Source organism: Hyposmocoma kahamanoa, unplaced genomic scaffold (assembly GCF_003589595.1).
Source record: "Hyposmocoma kahamanoa isolate Upper Pololo Valley unplaced genomic scaffold, ASM358959v1 62, whole genome shotgun sequence".
Classification (NCBI taxonomy): Eukaryota; Metazoa; Arthropoda; class Insecta; order Lepidoptera; family Cosmopterigidae; genus Hyposmocoma; species Hyposmocoma kahamanoa.
In genome coordinates, this window is record NW_020653850.1 from 9554921 (window position 1) to 9574675 (window position 19755).

General features: G+C 34.7%; 1 protein-coding gene across 1 annotated transcript in view; it reads left to right on the forward strand.

Annotated features, from left to right (window-relative positions):
• The window catches only part of LOC113229606 (probable RNA methyltransferase bin3), a 51014-nt gene that overhangs the window by 12060 nt on the left and 19199 nt on the right, over window positions 1-19755 (forward strand). The window contains exon 4 of the mRNA XM_026463266.1: window positions 19445-19532. Within this exon, the coding sequence (XP_026319051.1) occupies window positions 19445-19532 (88 nt within the window). The remainder of the gene's footprint in view (window positions 1-19444; window positions 19533-19755) is intronic.

Sequence of the window (19755 nt, forward strand, 5' to 3'; positions counted from 1 at the left end):
ACACACACACACACACACACACACACACACACACACACACACACACACATATATATATATATATATATATGTATATATATTAAATAATAATAATAACATTTTAATGGCAGTAGTAGTAGCTACATGTGAAAGTGTTCGTCCAGTGAAGTACGGCTAATAAAAATAAAGAAATGAAAAGAAATGCCTAAAGAATAATAAAAAAATAACACTTGGTATAAAATTTAAATACTTAAGAAAGAAATTTCATTTTACTTCAATGTTCACCAATACTGAGTGTTTGTGTTCTTCTGTGCAATCATCTCTAATTGCTCCATAAACATATATTTTTTTAAATCTTTGTTATTTAAAAATATCAGGAAGTATCCAAAACACTTGAAGCTTTTGGTGTCATTTTGATAAAGCCACTGCATTAACTTTCTAAACCAATCTTAATGTGAAAAAACATAATATTTACGCTTATCGAAATACACTGAAAAGACAATGTGAATTATACAAAATGTTTAGTGTGATACTTGTTTTCTAGTAATATATCCAGAGCGTATCAATAATTGCAGCAACCATTTTATGAATGATTCCATAATTTTTCAGTATCCGTCTTCGTAGATTCTGTAGATAGTCTTTCCAAGTCTCTTGTCGTGGATTCTTCGGTAATTCGAGGAGATAAATACTGAGTTCTGCTATACGTATATTCAGTTGGTTCCGACTTTTGGTGATTTGTATCATAAATATGACTTCAAGCAATTTCATATTGTCTGATAGTGACCAAACTTTTGTTTATTTTATCGAAAAATCAAAGTAATATAAAAAAAATCAAGAGGACTTTTTTCAATCTTAATGCCAATTCGATGAAACTATATTCGAAATTAAATTATCACTGTTGACCTAACTCCGAACCGTGTCTTATTACAATAACAACCATGTAAAACCATTTCTTTGTAAAATTTATCTAAAGTATATATTTTTTTCTTCTTATTATATCGGTGGCATATTATAAAGCTTGCCATAAAAAAAAGTGTGTGTTATCTATATCGTGACGCACAATCCTGAGGCGGATCATTCGTTTCCGACGGGTTCATGGTGGCTGTCAACGCGCGAGTTGTCCCAATGCGAAGAAATAATCACGCAATTCGCTTACTGTTTTAATTTGTCAAATTCTTACGAATAAGTCAATTGACTAAATAACAACGCACAAATTACTCAAATTTAGAGCCAATTTGTTTGAAAGTGCAATCATCAACACAACATCACAAGCGGTGACCTGTTCAAAACTTCTTCCCCGCCGAAAAACTGACACTTACAAGTACATCCGGTGTTACCCGCTCTAAAATTATAATAACTACAGTCATTGATTTAGTGAATAAAATAACTAGTCGATATGTTTTAATCAGTAATCAACTGTTTAAATAGCGCGCCGTTATGTAGAATGAGTTACGTTAAGTGTATTAGAAAACTTAAAAATTTTACAGGTTTTGAATAAATTTTAGCTTTCATGTAGGATTGAATACATACACATATTTACATACTTTAAATATTTGTTAAATATCTTAAATTGGAAATGAAACTATTTATTCGGATGTAAATCGCATATATATTTGTTTTATTTTATTCATTTTTTTTATTTTATGTATTCATGGTAAACTACAACTATATACAGTAACTGAAATAAACAATGAAGTAGTTCAATTTAGTTTACACTTTTAGATATAATATAATATAAATATGTAAGCTTTCTAGAGAGGAAAAACAGAGATCGAAGAAATTTTGAGAATTTTACAAACGAAGAAAAACTTTCCTAAGAATTAAACAAAAAATCGCTGAGTAATCCCCTCGCTGTGGCAACTCTAGTGTTGAAGATATCAATGACCAGGTTATATAAACAAAACCAACGTTACACGCTCTTTACAGGTCCCATGGTCACGCTAACTGATTTAGGTCCGAAAAACGGTTTCATTTCTAAATATTTTAAATGGCAAAGTATTATGTAATGCTCATTTCACAGTAAAGTATAGGCATGCGTTAGATTTTAGTACTATGTCGTAATACGAATGATTTCAAAATGTTTAACGCGCACGGTACGTGTGTATGTAAAGTTCGGCACTAATGAGAGAAACTTTGAACTCCTATCACCGAATGCGCAATCGGTATATTCATGACAAGTCGCAAGCGAACGCTAATCGTTGTTTCGCGACACGGGCGGGATAGAATTATCCCATATAAAACATCGTGTAGTAAAAAATGGCACCTTCAGAACTCAGTACTGAATTTCTCTACTTAAATGTACAATTGAATCGTGTTTTGTAACAAAATTTGCTGATTTGTGCGCGCAGCTATGTTAACGTTAGATATATTTTATTTTTATTGGATAAGGTATACAACAACAGATTACAGATCGAATACGTATATCAAGCTTCGAAGACATGAGCCAAGAAATTTCACATATAGGAATATAAACCTACGATCTAATTAAGGCTATACATAACACTTTAGTACAAACAGTAAACTTTAATACACAGTAAACTTTAATACCTAAAATAATTTGTTTTTAGTCTTTTTTATAGAGTATCAAGTAACGGGTCGAACGAGTCGTGCGCCTGGTGGTGCTTTAGAGCTTTAAATCTGAGGGGCACTGCCACTGCACCCGACACTCTGAAACATAAGTTGACAAGTCCCATGTGCCTGTATAATTTCACTAGCACCCTTACCCTTCAAAACCGGAACGCAGTTATGCTTGGTGGCGGAAATAGGTACGGTGGCAATACATCCCTGGACGAACTCTTTCGCAATGAGTTCTACTGTTGCTAAAAATGTGTATATATAATACCATGGGCCAATAGTGTGAATGACTGTACATCTTTGTAATTTGATGTACCATTTGCTCGCCGTTTAAGACTAGACTACCAAAAAATTGTAATGGCAGTCGAATAGTAGCTCGATGGCTAGCCAAGCCACTATTCTCCACTTTTAGTAGAATACCAAACGTACAACAGAGATGATTTAAAATTAGCAGAATTGGGGCCTAGGTCGCCCTCTCAAATGCCGAGCCGCTTCTACTAGCCGACCCCCAATTCGAAACTCGAGCGGCAATCGGCTAAGAGCAAAAGCAATCCCCATGTGCCTGTCTCTGAAGTTGCAAAACCACAGAGGCAGACGGATTAGTGTGGCGAGGACGGCTTTAGAAATGTGGTGAAGAGGAAACCTATCAGCCGTAACATGTGTGGCACAGCACCGACAGGATCTAACTTTTTGCTGCGTCCGGTCATACGGACGACGCTACTGTACCTGTCGCGACCGCATTACTTCACGAAGTCTGAGGAGATAGTGGAGTACATCAGGTGCCAAATACACCCTGAGGGTCCCGCCACAAGGTGAATTTTAATTCGATTGTGGTGAGAGTACCGTCCGAACATCTGTCGACCTTCATGAAGGAGGAGTTTTGGCCGAGGGGTATCGTATATCGGCGGTTCCGCGGCCGGTTACCTGACACCAGATTGCGCCACACGTCGCCCACAAGTGCAATTCGTGTAGAGTAGTTATTTAGTTTATTACGTTGTATATATGTTAGTCCTTAAGGTATGCATTGACCTGAAATAAATTACTAAAGAACAAAAATAAATTGAAGAAATGAGTAACAACCGTTCTTTCATTAGACTACAGAATAATTCAGCGGAATTTGAACTCGAAATTTATAATTTACATTGAAAACACGTAAACGTCAAAATATTGTCGCTATCAAAAGGTAACTAATATAAGCCTTGTTCAGACGTAATTGGTTTTGGAGCAAAACAAATTTTTAAGAGGCGACAACGAACACTAATTAATAGGTATTCGACTTGATTGAAAATATTAATCTTTCATTATATTCATTAGTTAAATATTTTCCGTATCGATACTTCGGTGATGGCAGTTCGTAAAAGCCAATCTACAATGTTTACTCGAGGAGTGAAAAACGGAAATTTATAAGCCTTGTTCATAGCTTTTTATTTTTAGAAGTATGTGTACGTAAATATACCATTTTTGGCGAATAACAAAACTGAGTAGGTATTCAGATTGACTGTGCATGAAAATTAACCCAACAGCATTATTAATAAAGCTAAGTTTTACGCTCATTCTTCCCCAAAGTGTCGATATGAGAAAAATATTTAATTGTAAAAATCATCTAAATCGCTGATCACATTCTAAAGCGAAGTTATAAATATTGGAAAAAAATATTCAAGTCGTCAAATACTTTTTCTATATCGACATATGTATATACACCTGACAAAATTCCGTTGCCTCTTCGATTCCCATCAGTCTCCTCAGACATGCCCTTTTATTCTCGGTACTTTGACCCCGACTTTTTTTAAGGACAACCTCAATCTGATCCAGATAATATGTACTTCGAAGTCTACGTCTCCCCACACCAAATTCGACATAGAATGGGCTCATTCAGAGTGCAGGCGCGGGCGCGGCGGTGGGTGCGGGCGCGCGGGTCTTGTCGTCTTCGCTTTCACAATGCCGAAGCGGCTACGAGTGGGTAGATCCACACGTCGAAATTGAAAATAGACACTAGACGCTAGACCAAGCACTGTGAAAGGTACGGATGGACCGAGTCAATAGATTTACTTGCGCGCACCCGTGCCCTCGCCCGCCTCAACACAGCACCGGCGCGCACGGCTACTGAACGCAACGAGCGTCTACTTATATTTGATTTGGACGTACCCGAGCCCGCACCCGCGCCCGCACCTGCGCACGCTGGTGCGCTGTTTCTGATACCTATTCCTACTTACTGCTAGATAGTAGGTAGTGGTAGATAATAACTCAAAAGTTCGTGGAGCTACATCTATTTACCAAGTTTTATTGAAACCGGTTACCGGAAAGTGTCCAAAACTGGATACATCCCAAAGTTTGCCACCTGAGGAGGAATATTTGCTACAAATTTAAATGGAATACTGAGGTACCCTCTTTCCAACAAAGAAATAATCATCAAAATCGGTTCACAAATGGCTGGACTGATCGCGTAATATACACAAAAAAATTCAGTCAACCTGAGAACCGTCTCTTTTAAAGTTGGTTAAAAAGAAACAAATTGTAACATTTTATTTTCTAATTAACTACATATCTCATCGAGCTAGAAATTGCAATCTTTCCTTTCAAGTAAAAAAATCGTTAGGGATGACAGTTTTATAAACAATTAATTAATGGTACTTTTTGTTTACGTTTCCAATAACTTACTAGTGATTTGAATAAAATTTATCACAAATATCTTCAAGATTAGTATCACGTTGACATTTATTCCACATCGAATTTGGTTAGGGTATACATTCTTAAGTAGCATCACTCCTATTGAGTTATCTGTCAATACGAGATACGCCAAAAGCAAAAAGTAATTTCCGCACAACACGAAATTCAATTAAAAGTTTTATAGCCATTTGATATTACTAAATGAAAATTTTCCCAATTTTCTGTTCAATCAATTATATTCTGTTAAATAAAGGTCTAAGTTTTCGTACTGTTAAAGCAGCGAAAAGACAACGCAATAAATAATTGATGTGTAAAATTTTATTATTGATGGTTCGTCACTATTTACATTAAGGAGGGTGTATCTGTTTAGATACGTGTTCGAAACGATATCCAGAGCTTAGTTGGTTCCGCACGTATTTCCCAACCCTGTGGATCATGACGACTAATCTAAAAAGACAAAATAGGTGCTAGGCAAGGCTATATACTCTAAAATATATATATCTTCGGCCAGTGTTTCCCAAACATTGTTCTGGCATGGCCCGGTAATTTTCATACTGCTTCTTCGTGACCCGCTCAATACTTTTAAGCCCAAGCTGTAACCACATTAAGTAAATTTATAGTTAGTAAAATTATTTTACTAATATTATTTCGGTATCGCCTATTTAGTGCAGTATGGACCTGCTGCTTATTTTTTTACTAAAGGGCCCAAGTTCGCGCAAAATAACGAAAATTTTATCCTGAGGTCTGGTTCCATTTCAACGAGGCGGGAATGTTTGCGATCCGGTATTTTATTTTGATGGTCCGGTACCGGATCGCAACCCACCAAATGGGAAACGCTGTCCTAGTCACTACGGCGTCTGTTGTAATGTTTTTCGTCAGGTTCTAATTAAGAATGTACCTTAACGCCGTTGAATTTGTCTTTCTTGAATATATGATTCCACTTTCATATGATATTCCGGTATTAACTGTATTTATGATAGTACCTATACCAAGTGACGGGATGAATAAATCGTGCGCCTGGTGGTAAGCGACACGCCTGGCCATAGCAGTTGCAGTGCCATTTAGAACTTTAAATCGTAAAGATCAGAGGGGCACTGTCACTGTGCCCGTTATCCTGAGACATTAAGTTGACAAATCCCACGTGCCTGTAATTTCACCAGCACCTTTAACCCTTCAAAACCGGAACACAATAATGCTCACATTACTTTAACTAGTAGACATTCACACGACTTATTAAATTGTTCAGGTAATGTTGGTGTATGCGTGTGTATAACATATTTTTCTCCAAGAGAAAAAGAAAATTGTAACGAGCCAAGTCAAATAGTATGTTACGTAAGAAGATAATTGAAAACAAGAGCTTGAATTCCCCGGACCGTAAAAATAACAAGCGAACAGCACCCAATACGCGGAATTGCTCCACTATGACGCATCCTTTTGATCGATTTGGTGAAGAATTGTACAGACGTAGTGATAGATAACTAAGGAGACTCGCATGGAGATTACAGGTTTTATCAATAACAGCAGCAAGTACGAAAATTGAGAAATTTTAAAAATATTAGATACTAAAATTGACGTTTTTTGGACTCTAATAATGTGCCCTAATTACGTATTCGAGAATTAATTTACCAAAAAGCGTTTGACGACTTCATAGGATGCAATTTACGTCGATAAATTGGAGAGTTTTAAGGTTGTTTATTTGTCGGCCGTCCATGGACGTCTGGTTAATTCATACATATATGATGTTGGGTCGGCCGGACCTATTGGACAAACGTTCTTTATTTAATATTTTTAAGCGAATTGAATATCAATGCAATAAAAATTATAATGCAGTGAATAGCGACATCTCTCGCCAGGACTGGTAGCTGTAAAGGTACTAACTGGGTGATAAATCTTTCATAGATTTCTCATAGATGGCGCTACGACTAAAAAGTCGTTGAAAAACCAAATACAAAAGACACGACGCAAGCACATAGAAAAATTCGTGAGGTCCGTTGATTCGTTCCGTGGCTTAGTTGGTATAGCGTCTGGCACGGTATGCAAGAAGACGTCGGTTCGAATCCGACCGGATCAAAGGAATTTTTTCTGAGAGTTTGATCTTTGTATTAATAATTATAACAAACTAGTGGAGTAATTTCACAAAAAATAATTGAATATCAATTCAATAAAAATTTATAATTTTTAAGCGAATTTTAAAAAGAGGTTTTCTGTTCCCATGATGTGAGAATGTGAGTCGGTATGAGTATGATTTTCTTGAAAAGTTCCATCAATGAAGCAATCATTGATTGTCTTGCACCGTAGATCGCACCCATACTAAAAGTATACTCGTACATTGCTTAGTACATACATAAATAAGTTTACAGTTAGTGTTTTTGATGCTATAAATGATTTATCATAATATTCTTAGATGTAATAAATTTGGGATAAATAATGATAAAATTTCGAGATAAATTTCACGAAAGAAAACAATTTTATCAAAAGTCATGTAGACGTAATTCAGACTAAGATGAAAGTGTATTTTTCAGTCTTTTGATATTCAGTGAGTTTTCCTTTTGATATATTTCATTTTTTTTCTAAAAATGGTAGTGAAAATAAGCATAGCTGTATTTGCTTTTAAAAACTGAATGTATAAAACGGATCAATCCAATTCGAAGGAGAGTTGAATGTTTCCTGATTGGGTCGTAGTGAAACTCTATCAACAGCGCGATAGGATGCACTTAGAATACGATCTTGTTTGTCACGTAAAAGAAATACGACAGATATAAATGGAAGCTCCGTAGAAGATAGGTAGAATAAAGATGGGTAGAATAAATATTGCACATGAAATACGTATCTCGTTTCTTGTATTAAACTAGATGCTACACAATTTCTTCTGGCGGAACATTTAACTCTCCATTCCATGTCGTTATAAGACGTCTAAAGTGTGCACAGAATTTACGAAAGGGACAGGTAGTCTGATTCTGATACATGACACATCGGGAGACTGTGGTGTAATAAATTTGCAAAATACATTAGTTTTAAAACAAATCGAGCAACTGATGGTGAGCTACACGCCTGTCCATAATAGTTGCAGTGCCACTCAGAGCTTTAAATCGCAAAGATCTGAGGGGTACTGCCACTGCGCACGTCACCTGAGACATAAGTTGACAAGTCCCATGTGCCTATAATTTTACAAACCTTTAATTTAATTTACTTGTTTAATTTAACGCTTTCACCGCCATAGTTGGTATAAAGCATCAATGAAACCATGTGTTAATTGTATATTCTAGTTAAGTATGGGTTCATAGTTGAAATGAATTAACACAAGGTTAAAATTCATAACATGTCACAACACTGGACTTGACGTCCAGAAAACAAAGCTAGTTTTTGTCAGTGGGAGTCAAATTAACTTTCAACTCGAGTTTTAAACACTAAAGATACGTATTCTGCGTCGCTTTGACGAAATTGAGTTATTAACATAGCTGGAATCAGCGAAACAAAAACTACAACCCCATCTAATCGGTTCTTTAATATCTTATTTAGTTTCAGTTTTATTGTTAAGCAAAATCAGCGCAATTGATATTTAAATTTTTATTGAATTGATATTCCATTATTTTTTGTGAAATGACTAACTAGTAAAGTAGTTTGTCATAATTATTAATACAAAGATCGAACACTTAGAAAAAATTCCTTCGATCCGGCCGGATTCGAACCGACGACGTCTCCTAGCAAACCGTGCCTGACGCTATGCCAACTAAGCCACGGAACGAACCAGCGGACCTCACGAATTTTTCTGTGCTTGTTGTCGGATCATTGTATTTGGTTTTTCAACCACTTTTTAGCCGTAGCGCCATCTATGATGTTTTGTACAGTAATTGATTTTTTTTTTAGGTGACTACAAAACTTTAGGTGCCAATATCTCGAAAGTTAGCGAAATTTAAATGCGTTATTTATGATAAGGAGGGCAGTATACTGAGCCTTATATTAACTTATCGCTTTTTTAAAGTAATTTTTATTTTTGCAAAGTAAAATTTTCAACAATGCTTACTTAGGGATGCATTAAATGGTATGGACACTAAGCTGCTTTAAGTTCCCTCTAGCACTAGAACTGCTCCTTGATGTAGCCAATAATTCTTCCGCATTAAATACTTAAATACAGCTTGTATTGTTTGTGTTGTAGAATTACTTAAGCAAGTTCAAAACGAGTTCTTAACGCTAACTTCGTAGCGAACTCATTGAATAGAATGAAGCAGCAGCGTCTCTTTGTTTAATTAAAATAAATAGTTCCATTTGTATAGTGAAACTACTACGGAAATACTGGAAGATTTAAAATGATTCTTCTTTAAGTCTAGGAAATTGCAATTGTGGGACAATTCATTTGTTTGAAAAAATATTTGTTTTGTTCCTATAAGAACGCTTCTGTTATGAAATGCCAACATTATAACTGTTGATTTGGGTCGTGGACAGTTTGGAAAAATTAGTTTGAGCTTTTCATAATTTTGAGATCTACGTATTACGACGTTGCCCTGAGCCCGCCGTCTCAAGTAAGACACGCTTTGCATAGTCTAATAAAACAAGTATGGTAACTCCATACAAACGTGGCAGCGCGGTTTTATGTGTACGGATATACAATTCGCATAATCTCGCGTTGCATGGCCGTGGTCGTAAGCGAATGTGTGCGTCTGCACACGACGTGGGGCGGGTGTGCACTATGCACTTTGTGTTCATTGATGGTGTTATTATGTAGAAATACACTATTCAAAAGCCAAAGAATACAACATAAAAAGTGTATTCATTAATGGGGACAAGTTGCTCAGCGTGCCGTAACAAAATAATTACAACCTAATTGCGCATGACATTTATGGAATCTTCTAGAGGATTGTTATGAAGTTTATCACTGATCTGACATAATAATATGACGTTGTGATTTTGTTAGGTGAAATTATTTATATCAAAATTATTCGTACACATCCGTGTCATCAAAATAAATATAAAGACAAATGTAGATATACTCTTTGATCGATATCCTTTTAATTTATCTCTTTACTCTGAGATTGAATATGAAAAATACTGTTGATTAATATATTTGGGTCGAGTAAATTTAAGTATATTACGGAAAACTGGTTTATTCAACATTTTTAGAAGGGTCATAAAAGTTGCTTGGATTTAAAAGGATTTCCGTTAATAAATTAGGACCTTTTACATAATAATTAACCCGTACATAACGTTGGTACATACATTATATGTACTTTTTTATTGTTTGTAAAGGTAATCTCTGAATTTGGATTTATCTGAACAAATATTAAAATATCTGTTGATGTTGAATAGGTCATCCACGCACCATACATCAAGCATTTATTTCATTTTTGGCGACAGAAAGCAAATTCTTATGATTTTATTACTTACACAATATTTCAATGCACAAAGTTATGGGTAGTCGAAGTAGCGTTGTGTCGAATATAGATATAGATGTTCACTAATAAAGTAAGAATTAAAATTAATAGCACCATCATCGCCATCCTTTGTTGTGAGATTACTGGCTAAGATTGGTATTGACTATGTAAATTCAATTTCCACGTTCAGTACACACCTCTAGCTTTAATACCTCAGTTTCTATTCATTATACATCAAGTTGATGCTACTGTGAGAAATAAAGCTATTCAACTGGTGCTCGTATTAAATCATTTAGTGGCTTTTTTATTGAAAGGACATTTCTTAAAAGTGGTTCTTTAGAGAACGTTACAAATAATTGAAATTCATTGAAAGTGAAATATAAAAAAAAGGAAATTCAAGTGTTCCTCCATTTCCTTTGTATGTATTGAGCAATATTTGAATATTTCAACTTACGCCACATTTAAGGTCAAGTGACGAACAAGAGAGATTAATTAATTAGATTAGGTGTTTATTTTGATTATGAATACAAAGATCGAAAACACAGAATAATTTTCGTCTACCACGTGGGACTTGAACTCACTCCACTCCATGCTGCATCGTAGCATTGCTCTAACCATCTGAGACACGGATTCAGTTACCAAGTCGGCGAAATTCTTCTCTGTGTTTTTGTTATAGATCTTTGTACCGACTTTCGGCATTCGTCGCCACTAGTAACAAGTAGTGAGAGATTTTTGAATAACCTTCTCACAGCAGCTTTAAAAAAAAATCTGTGTGTTCGATCATATAAAATCTCAATAAAAAGGTGTTTATTATTTATAAATACGCTTTTCTTATATGTTTATAAGCAAAATAATTGTGTATCCAGCGTCCTCACGAGAGTAATTCCGCTCTTCCATCATGCATATCAAGTAACCGCGACAGTTTCACCATATATTTTTTGTAATAACGACGACAAATTAGCTTAAAAAGGGAAAAAGAAACATATTAATATGCAAATCCTAGCCAGGAATAAATTTTAATTCATTTCATGGAAATTTATAATGCAAAATCTGATTACACACCTTTATGTTACAAACTGGTGAAACTAAAATTATGATATTTTATATAATATTATGATATTAAAAATTGGTAAAAATTTGGTGATGGAAATTATGGCTTCGAAGGCAATATTGGGAAAAATAGCATATTCGTGTTTGCGCTGTCTGTCATAGACGTACGGAGCCAATGATGAATGATGACTGGAATGATCATAATCAATTTTGTTTTAAAAAAAATACTTTCCAGCAAATAAGAACAACAAAATGTCCTTTGGTGGTAAATGCTGTTTTTCGGTAAATGTGTCACTTTGTAATTGATATAATACATGTTGCGAATATAAACCTCATTCAGGGAGTCATCACGCGGCAACAAAAATACTTTTTCGTTTTTATTATGTGGATATACGACTTTTTCTGACTAGCATAATACGATAGCAAATTACTATTACTATTCCTAAGGCCAAATCTTTAGAGGAGAATGAGTAAGAAACTCCAGGGGTTGCTTTTTGTAAATAAACATTTCTATACATTTGTCATTTACAATATTTAATAATTTCAAATACATCATACATACAAACATACATTTCAAATACATATCAACCCAACCTACAAGAGCTGAATGGGTCATTACCGTGGATTTTTGTTATCCAAGTACGCAGAAGCTGCACTAATATTATAAATTCAAAAGATTGTTGAACTTTTTAAAATTAAAGAATTTGGATTGAAATTAAAAGTACGTTATTACTTGAATAATTAACGTAAGCATTTTATCTCTCCCAATCCATGTGCCAATGTAATGCCTATCGCAGGTACAAGCTAGAATTAATATTAGCTACGTTTTTTTTTTTGTATTAGGACGGATATATAGTAATTCATTGCACCCGCTATTCGCTTTTTCCTATACCATTCACCAACTATGTCCAAACATCAGCAATCGGATTTCCGATTTCGACGATACACACACTTAATCACTTGTTATACACCGTTGCTATTGTGTAAGCTGGTAATGATCATAGATATAGGAAAAAAAGGGTAATGATAGTAACCTTGAACCGGTTAGCGATTGTAGTCGAAGTTAATGAAAGTTCGCGATTATTATGTTCTGTTAATGGTGAGTATTTATAGATTGTGTGTGACTGTAACAATTATGTAAATAGTATTTGTGACGATACATGTAAATGTACCTTATTCTCGATTTTTTAATTACTTGCAATTTTATATTTTGAAATATGGACTGTTCACAATAACTGTATTTAAATTGATCCTTTTTTGAAATTCCCCTAAAAAATAAGTGTAAATGATATGCTATGCTCGGATATACCATCTTACAGAGATATTTTTGTAAAGCTATTGTCAGTAATTGGGCGGGCACTCAAAACGATAACCTCGATGATCCAATTGCTTATATTGTGGACACTGCTGGATTAGGAGGATCAGGAACCCGGGTTTGATTTCCGGTAGAACCAGAATGTAAATAGAACTTTTCTAAATTGGTTCCGATCTGGGTGTTCTGAGAAGTGCCCCAGAGTGAATTTCGTTACTTTGGTACTCATAGGAATTTCCTAGTTTAAGACAAGGCAATTGGTGTCTTTTAAAAAAAATTGTAAAATCTTCGGTTGCCACATTTTTTGATCGAGTTAAAAAAAACGTGGAGGCTATTGACTAAAGAAACAATATCATATATTTATAAGAACCTTAAGCAAATAGAAACAATCAAGTGTTTTTTTTCTGCAAACCATTGTTGACGTGGAGTCACAATCATAATTAATTGTTATTTGACACACTATCTTGGCACTCAGTTATATCGTCCAAATTGACCATTACGTGCTAATAATGACTAATTATGGCACATAAGAATGTGAAGAAAAATAATAATGGAGTCTATAATTTGATCCTTTATAAAACCCTCTAGATTGCCTTAGACGCAATCTTGGAAGAAAATGGTGACTAATTAGCACTAAATTGTGAATTTAGGTCGTTGACTCTTCTTTCTTCGTTTTTTTCCTTCGCTTTGTGTTCTTTGCGCCAGTAATTTCATTAAGATTCACATTTTTAGGGCGCATTTATTCGACATAAATTTAATCGCGTTCACACTACGCGGCCGCCGCACGGTCGAAGAGCGGAGTCCGCGTCGCCGCCGCGCAGCGACTGCGTGCATAACTGTCATGGCAAAATACGCTCTACTCGTTTAGCTTTCACGTCATGCGGGCTAGCCTGGCTTGAATTTGATCTGCGCGGCTTTCTTCTCGTGTAATTGTGCGCTTAAGAAACCATGAACATCTGGCTGGAAATTATTCTTAAATAATTTTTAATAAATTGAAATTGAAACTATTTTTTTCGGATCTAAATCGCGTATATTTGTTTTTTTTTTTTAATAAACCAACGTTTTTGCTTTTGAAAAAACAAGTATACGCGATGTAAAGTTAAATTTTTTTAATAAAGTTAGATAAACAATAATTTTGTTTAATATTTATTGTATTCTAAATTTATTATTAAAAAGAACACGCATAACGACTTAGAAAGCATTAATAAGCAATATTTGTAATAAAATATATCAAGTTAAATCTGAACGCTATTTAACCTTCACCGATATTTCCAAACTGGTCTCTATCGATTTCCATCGGTCCACTCAAGCAACAACGGATACTTAGTAGTGTGAAATAAAATAAAGGGTGCATGATACGTTAATTCACCAGAGAGGAACCCATTTAGGCTGGTCATGACCGATGTTTTGGCTTTATAGGAGGAATAATGCACATTACACAAATAAAACCTACGCACGTAAACAATACTTTCTAATAGTTGACACACATATTACCCTGGTTAAATAAATGTATAAAACTTAACATGTGGTTTGTTTTTGTAAAGTTTATCAAAATACAGTTAAACTTATCAAAGTAAGCAACATGTAGTAACTGTTAAGTAATCTGTCACTCTGTCAGCTATCAGAAACGCATTTTTTTTTTATAATATCGAGTGACGGGACGAACAAATCTTACTACACGCCTGCCCATAACCCGTCACTCTGAGACATAAGTTGACAAGTCCCATGTGCCTGTAATTTCACCCTTCAAAACTGGAACATAGTAATGCTGACATTACTGCTTGGCAGTAGAAATAGGTAAGGTGGGAGTACTTACCTGGACGAATTCTTTCCCAAGGAGCTCTACTGCTATTTTAAGTTGATGAATTTATAAAAAAACCGCAAATAAAGGCAAAAAAAACCGTAAAAAAAGGGGCTTATGAGGCAAAAAGTTTGGGAGCCGCTGACCTAGACCATGATGGTCCCGGAGCGTCTATGTGGGCTATATAGGTCACGGGATGTTCAGGTGGAGACGTCTTCCTGCTGATGATAAGTAAGTTTCTGAGAAATAATTCACTTTTATTTTTATCCCAAACCAATTAAATAATAATTACAATGTACAGTGCGCTAGCAATTATTTTAATACATTCAATCTGGATCTTAATTCAAATGGGCCTTTGGTAAGAAATGCACTGAATGGACACGTGCGATTTTCAACAGCGATTTTTCGCTATTCTTTATATGTGATATTAGGTTACTACTAGGTTACTGCTATTTGTGAAGACCTATAACATGGCTTTCAGTTATTTATTGTTACCATTGAGACTAGCTTTACAAGCTGTTGGTCCTGATTACAAATAAATGAATAATGTTCAATTAGTCATTCTCATACTTATGCCATTAGTCACCTAACCTGAAGGCGTAATTTGCAAAACAAGTGTGGGTAATACCGACAGCGCCTCGAAAAAATCTTAACATCTTTTTTGTTAAACACGTTGTTAAATTTAGTTGTGTTCTCTTTTATTACATACCATGGTAATAATATAATTAGCATGGGTTATGTTAACCTTAGTTATCTGCAACTGAGTCATAGATAAATTGGCAAATAGCCAAGTTTTATTGAAATCGGTTAACGGAAAGTGGGTGAAATGTAATAAATCGAATTCTTCTCCTAATTTGCCATCCTTAGAGGTGGAATAGTTTCTTCCAATTTTAATAAGACCACTACTAAGGTACCCCTTTTTCAACATAAAGAATTATCGAAATTGGGTCAAAACTGTCGGAGTAGTCGCGTGACATACACAAAAAAGTACAATAAACTTGAGAACCTCCTCCGTTTTTTCAAGTCAATAAAAAATACAAACGGTGAAAACATTATTATATACAATAAACGAAATAAAGTTATTTTATTTTTTATAAATTTTAAATAATAATAATAATATTTACAAGTTTTTGCTTACTGTTTTCATATAATTAAAAAGGAAACGATCTAGAAATAACAGTTTACAACACAGCATTAAGTTAATGCAATCGTTAGTAATCGCCGTGTTAACTTCCTTAAGAACAGTGACGCAAATTGTGTTGATATATACTCAGTGTGAATCATTTCCAATACATAATCGATTTATCGTAATGATAGTTATGTATGTTAAAGGTTGTTTGATTCATCCAAAGCAAGAGTGAGAACTTTATCTTGATTGCAGACAACTTTGCTAAATGTCAAGGGGCGTCTGCAACTGAGAATAAATGCGTGTTACGCTACAGCAACAATACCAAAGTCATTTGGGACACCGTGTATTTCTAAGCACGCATGACGGATTTAAATATGCCGTATGTAAAATAGGCAGAGATCTCAAAACTCCAATTGCTACAATCCTGTACTTTTCTTCTACTTCCAAAAATTCGCATGTCATTCATGTAATTTCTTCCGCTATTTTTGACGTTTTATGCAAGCTGGTTTTCGAATTAAATTTTTTTAACTATCTACGAAGTACACTTGAGAAATGGTCGAATCAATAAGCATTTAATCTGTAGTCAATATATTTTAATAAAATTATTCTTATTAGTTTAAACTAAAGTAAAGGGCCGTGTGTATTAATTACGTTTAAAACACAATATACTAGAAACTATAACTGTTTTTTATGATACTCCGCGACGGAACGGACAAGTTGTGCGCCTGGTGGTAAACGATACAGTTATCCATAGCAGTTGCAGTGCCACTCAGAGCTTTAAATAGCATAAACCTGAGGGGCACTGCTATTGGACACGTCGTAAGTTGACAAGTCCCAAATGCCTGTAATTAATTTCAACAGCACCCTTACCCTTCAAACCGAAAGGCAGTAATGCTCACTTTGCTGTTTGATGGCAGACATATTATAAAAGGTGGTAGTACTTCCCTGGACGCTTAACGCTGAACTCTTTCCCGAGGAGCTCCTCAGCTACTTACTAGGATTTATTTTCCCAATGCCATATCGACTGTGAACTGGCAATCGGTACTATCTCAATTTTGACAACTTTACAGGTGAAGAGAAAAAAATCTGATTTATTAAATGATTTATAAAATAAACCACATAGTTTTTAAATATTTTTATTACACATACACTACGTATTTTTATTTAATAAACCAGGTGCTGTATAAATGACGCAAACAATTTTTTTCTTCGTCGTGTAAAGTTGCCAAAATTGAGATAGTACCGGTTGCCAGTTCACAGTCGATATGACACTTTTATCTCGGGAAAATATTTTGTGAGGTATCACAAGCAAAATGTGATTTATATAAAAAAAGCATAAATATATTTTGGCTTGTGCTGAGATTGTAACGGCGTAGAAAAACAAATCAATTCATACATTATATAATCCACACGTGTGGAAAAACCCCAAGCATCTTGTCATTTTAATTTTTATTATAGTACAAATTGTATTATAAAAGACCATACACATATCTATTGTAAGAATTTGAAATTAAGCATGATTATGTCGAAATTTGTCAAATCATGGACATAAGGAATAATATTTGACGTACACACAAAAAAAACTACATAATTATAATGATTTTGTTGGCACTAAAATTTGTTTAAAAATAGAACAGAAAAAAAAAAATTCTTTGGGCGTGACGAGAATGAATGAATAATTTAATAGATGGAACCTTAGAATAATAACGCATAGAATGATAGTTTCATACCAAACGAACTGTCACAAGTGAGGCAAAAATCAAATTCATGTAGGTTAGTTTTAGTAGTAGGTTAATTTTCTGTTTTAGTGAATATTTATATAAAAATACAAGTAGAAACGCGTTACTTCCTTGTGGAATGTGATGTTAGTACCTATTTTATGTTTGTCTGACGTATTTTCATACTCATTTACCGCACATTTTGTCATTTTTAGATAAAATTCTTGATCTGTTGACCTTGAGCACTGAAGCCCGCCCGCTCGTGTAGGTCGATTGGGAGCGCTTCAATTTGCCTCACTTATCGTGTGCGGACTAGGTTTCTATGCGTTATTATTCTAAGGATAGAACTAACTAAAAAGCTAACAATAAGCAATGAGTTTCCAATGGCGAGATTTTATAATCTCAAAAACAAATGACAAATGTTTCAAGGCCCAAAAACTTATTTAAAAACGGAACAGAAAAATTAAATTAAAAACTCGTTGGCGTGACGAGGATAAATGATAAAGACATACAGCCAGAATCATTGAAAGAAATAAATGATGGGATAATGCAAATAGGAAATGAGTTTCCGATGGAAAGATTTTATATACTCAAAAATAAATGGTAAATGTTTTGAAACATTAGCAGATCGTTTATTTCGTGGATCGTTAATTTTTTCGCTACGTCACATCGTTCTAGGGTAGGTGATTAACGCATCCAGTAATTATTGTACTTAAGACGCATAAAAAGAACAAAAACACTTTTTCCTTATTCGAAGAGCATTTCACAACTTAATCTACTGGTTTTTGTTATAACATACGCAGCTCATGCAAAATCCAAAGTTATTTTTAATTTCATTTAAAAAGCAATAAATCTCTGCTTTTGGTTAAACTTCAGTAAAAAGTTTTTATATTAGTATAAATTCGAATGTCTCTGCGATAGACTTAATAAAGAACGTGATTGTGATGTAAGTTGACTTGTTGTTTATTATACAGTAATTTCATATTATCACGATCCTGAAGGGTATTTACAGTGCAATTAATAAAATGTAACATAAATAACATTTGACTGACGTTACTTAATATATGAGTTAATTTTGCCAGCGAATTAGGCGTTATTTACGCACGAGGCGCGACGACCTTAATTCAGGTCGTATAAGCATGAAATTTGTGATTTATTTTGTATTTACGCAACTATGACTAGCCGTGTAAAGCCCCATTTGTACAACATGGCTCTAATGCACCATGGTAGAGAATGTATGAATGTTTTATGAGAAGTGTCCCAGGCTGCACGACGGAGCTTTTAGTTATTTCGTAATTCATATAGTATGGATTTATTTTTTCTGGTTTGATCATGGTTTTTCAAAATCTATATTAAAAGGATTCTCTTGTCTTGAAAAATAGTCACAAAGATATATAGTAATTTTGAAGCTATGTTGTTTTTTGCGGAGTTTTACGGATTGATTACCAATGATGGCGCAACGAGTAAAAAGTCGTTGAAAAACCAAATACAAATACACGACAACAAGTACATAGAAAAATTCGTGAGGTCCGCTGCTGGTACGTTCCGTGGCTTAGTTGGTATACCGTCTGGCATGGTATGCTAGAAGACGTCGGTTCGAATCCGGCCCGATCGAAGGAATTTTTTCTGAGTGTTCGATCTTTGTATTAATAATTATAACAAAGTATTATTATTTAACGAGAATCTTGTCACCACATGAATCTACGATCATCGATGTTAGTTTCTTGATAGTATCTACTGAATGTTATTGAGTTTGAATAGTTAATATTTAAGAAAGGATCACACTTCTTTCGTATGGATCACCCTCCCAGGGCTGTTCTTTTAAATTATTCATTTTATTTACAGGCACCTCAATTCATTACTTTTAAAGACGGCGCGATTGGTGTGAATTTCGCGGGATATCACGCATCGGCAGGACTTGGCGGTATATTGGGTAAGACGAAGGTCTTCTTTATTTTTTACTTTTTTAAATAAATCAGCATTTGAATCCATCTCACCTGATGGAAAGTGACAATGAGGTCGATGATGGAGCATGCGCACTTAAATCATGCCTATTCATTTTGAAACTCCTGAAAAGGCTGAAGTTATACCGCTCAGGAAAGAGTCTGCAGGTAGGGAATTCCACTCCATAGTCGTTCGCCATATGAATGTCGAAG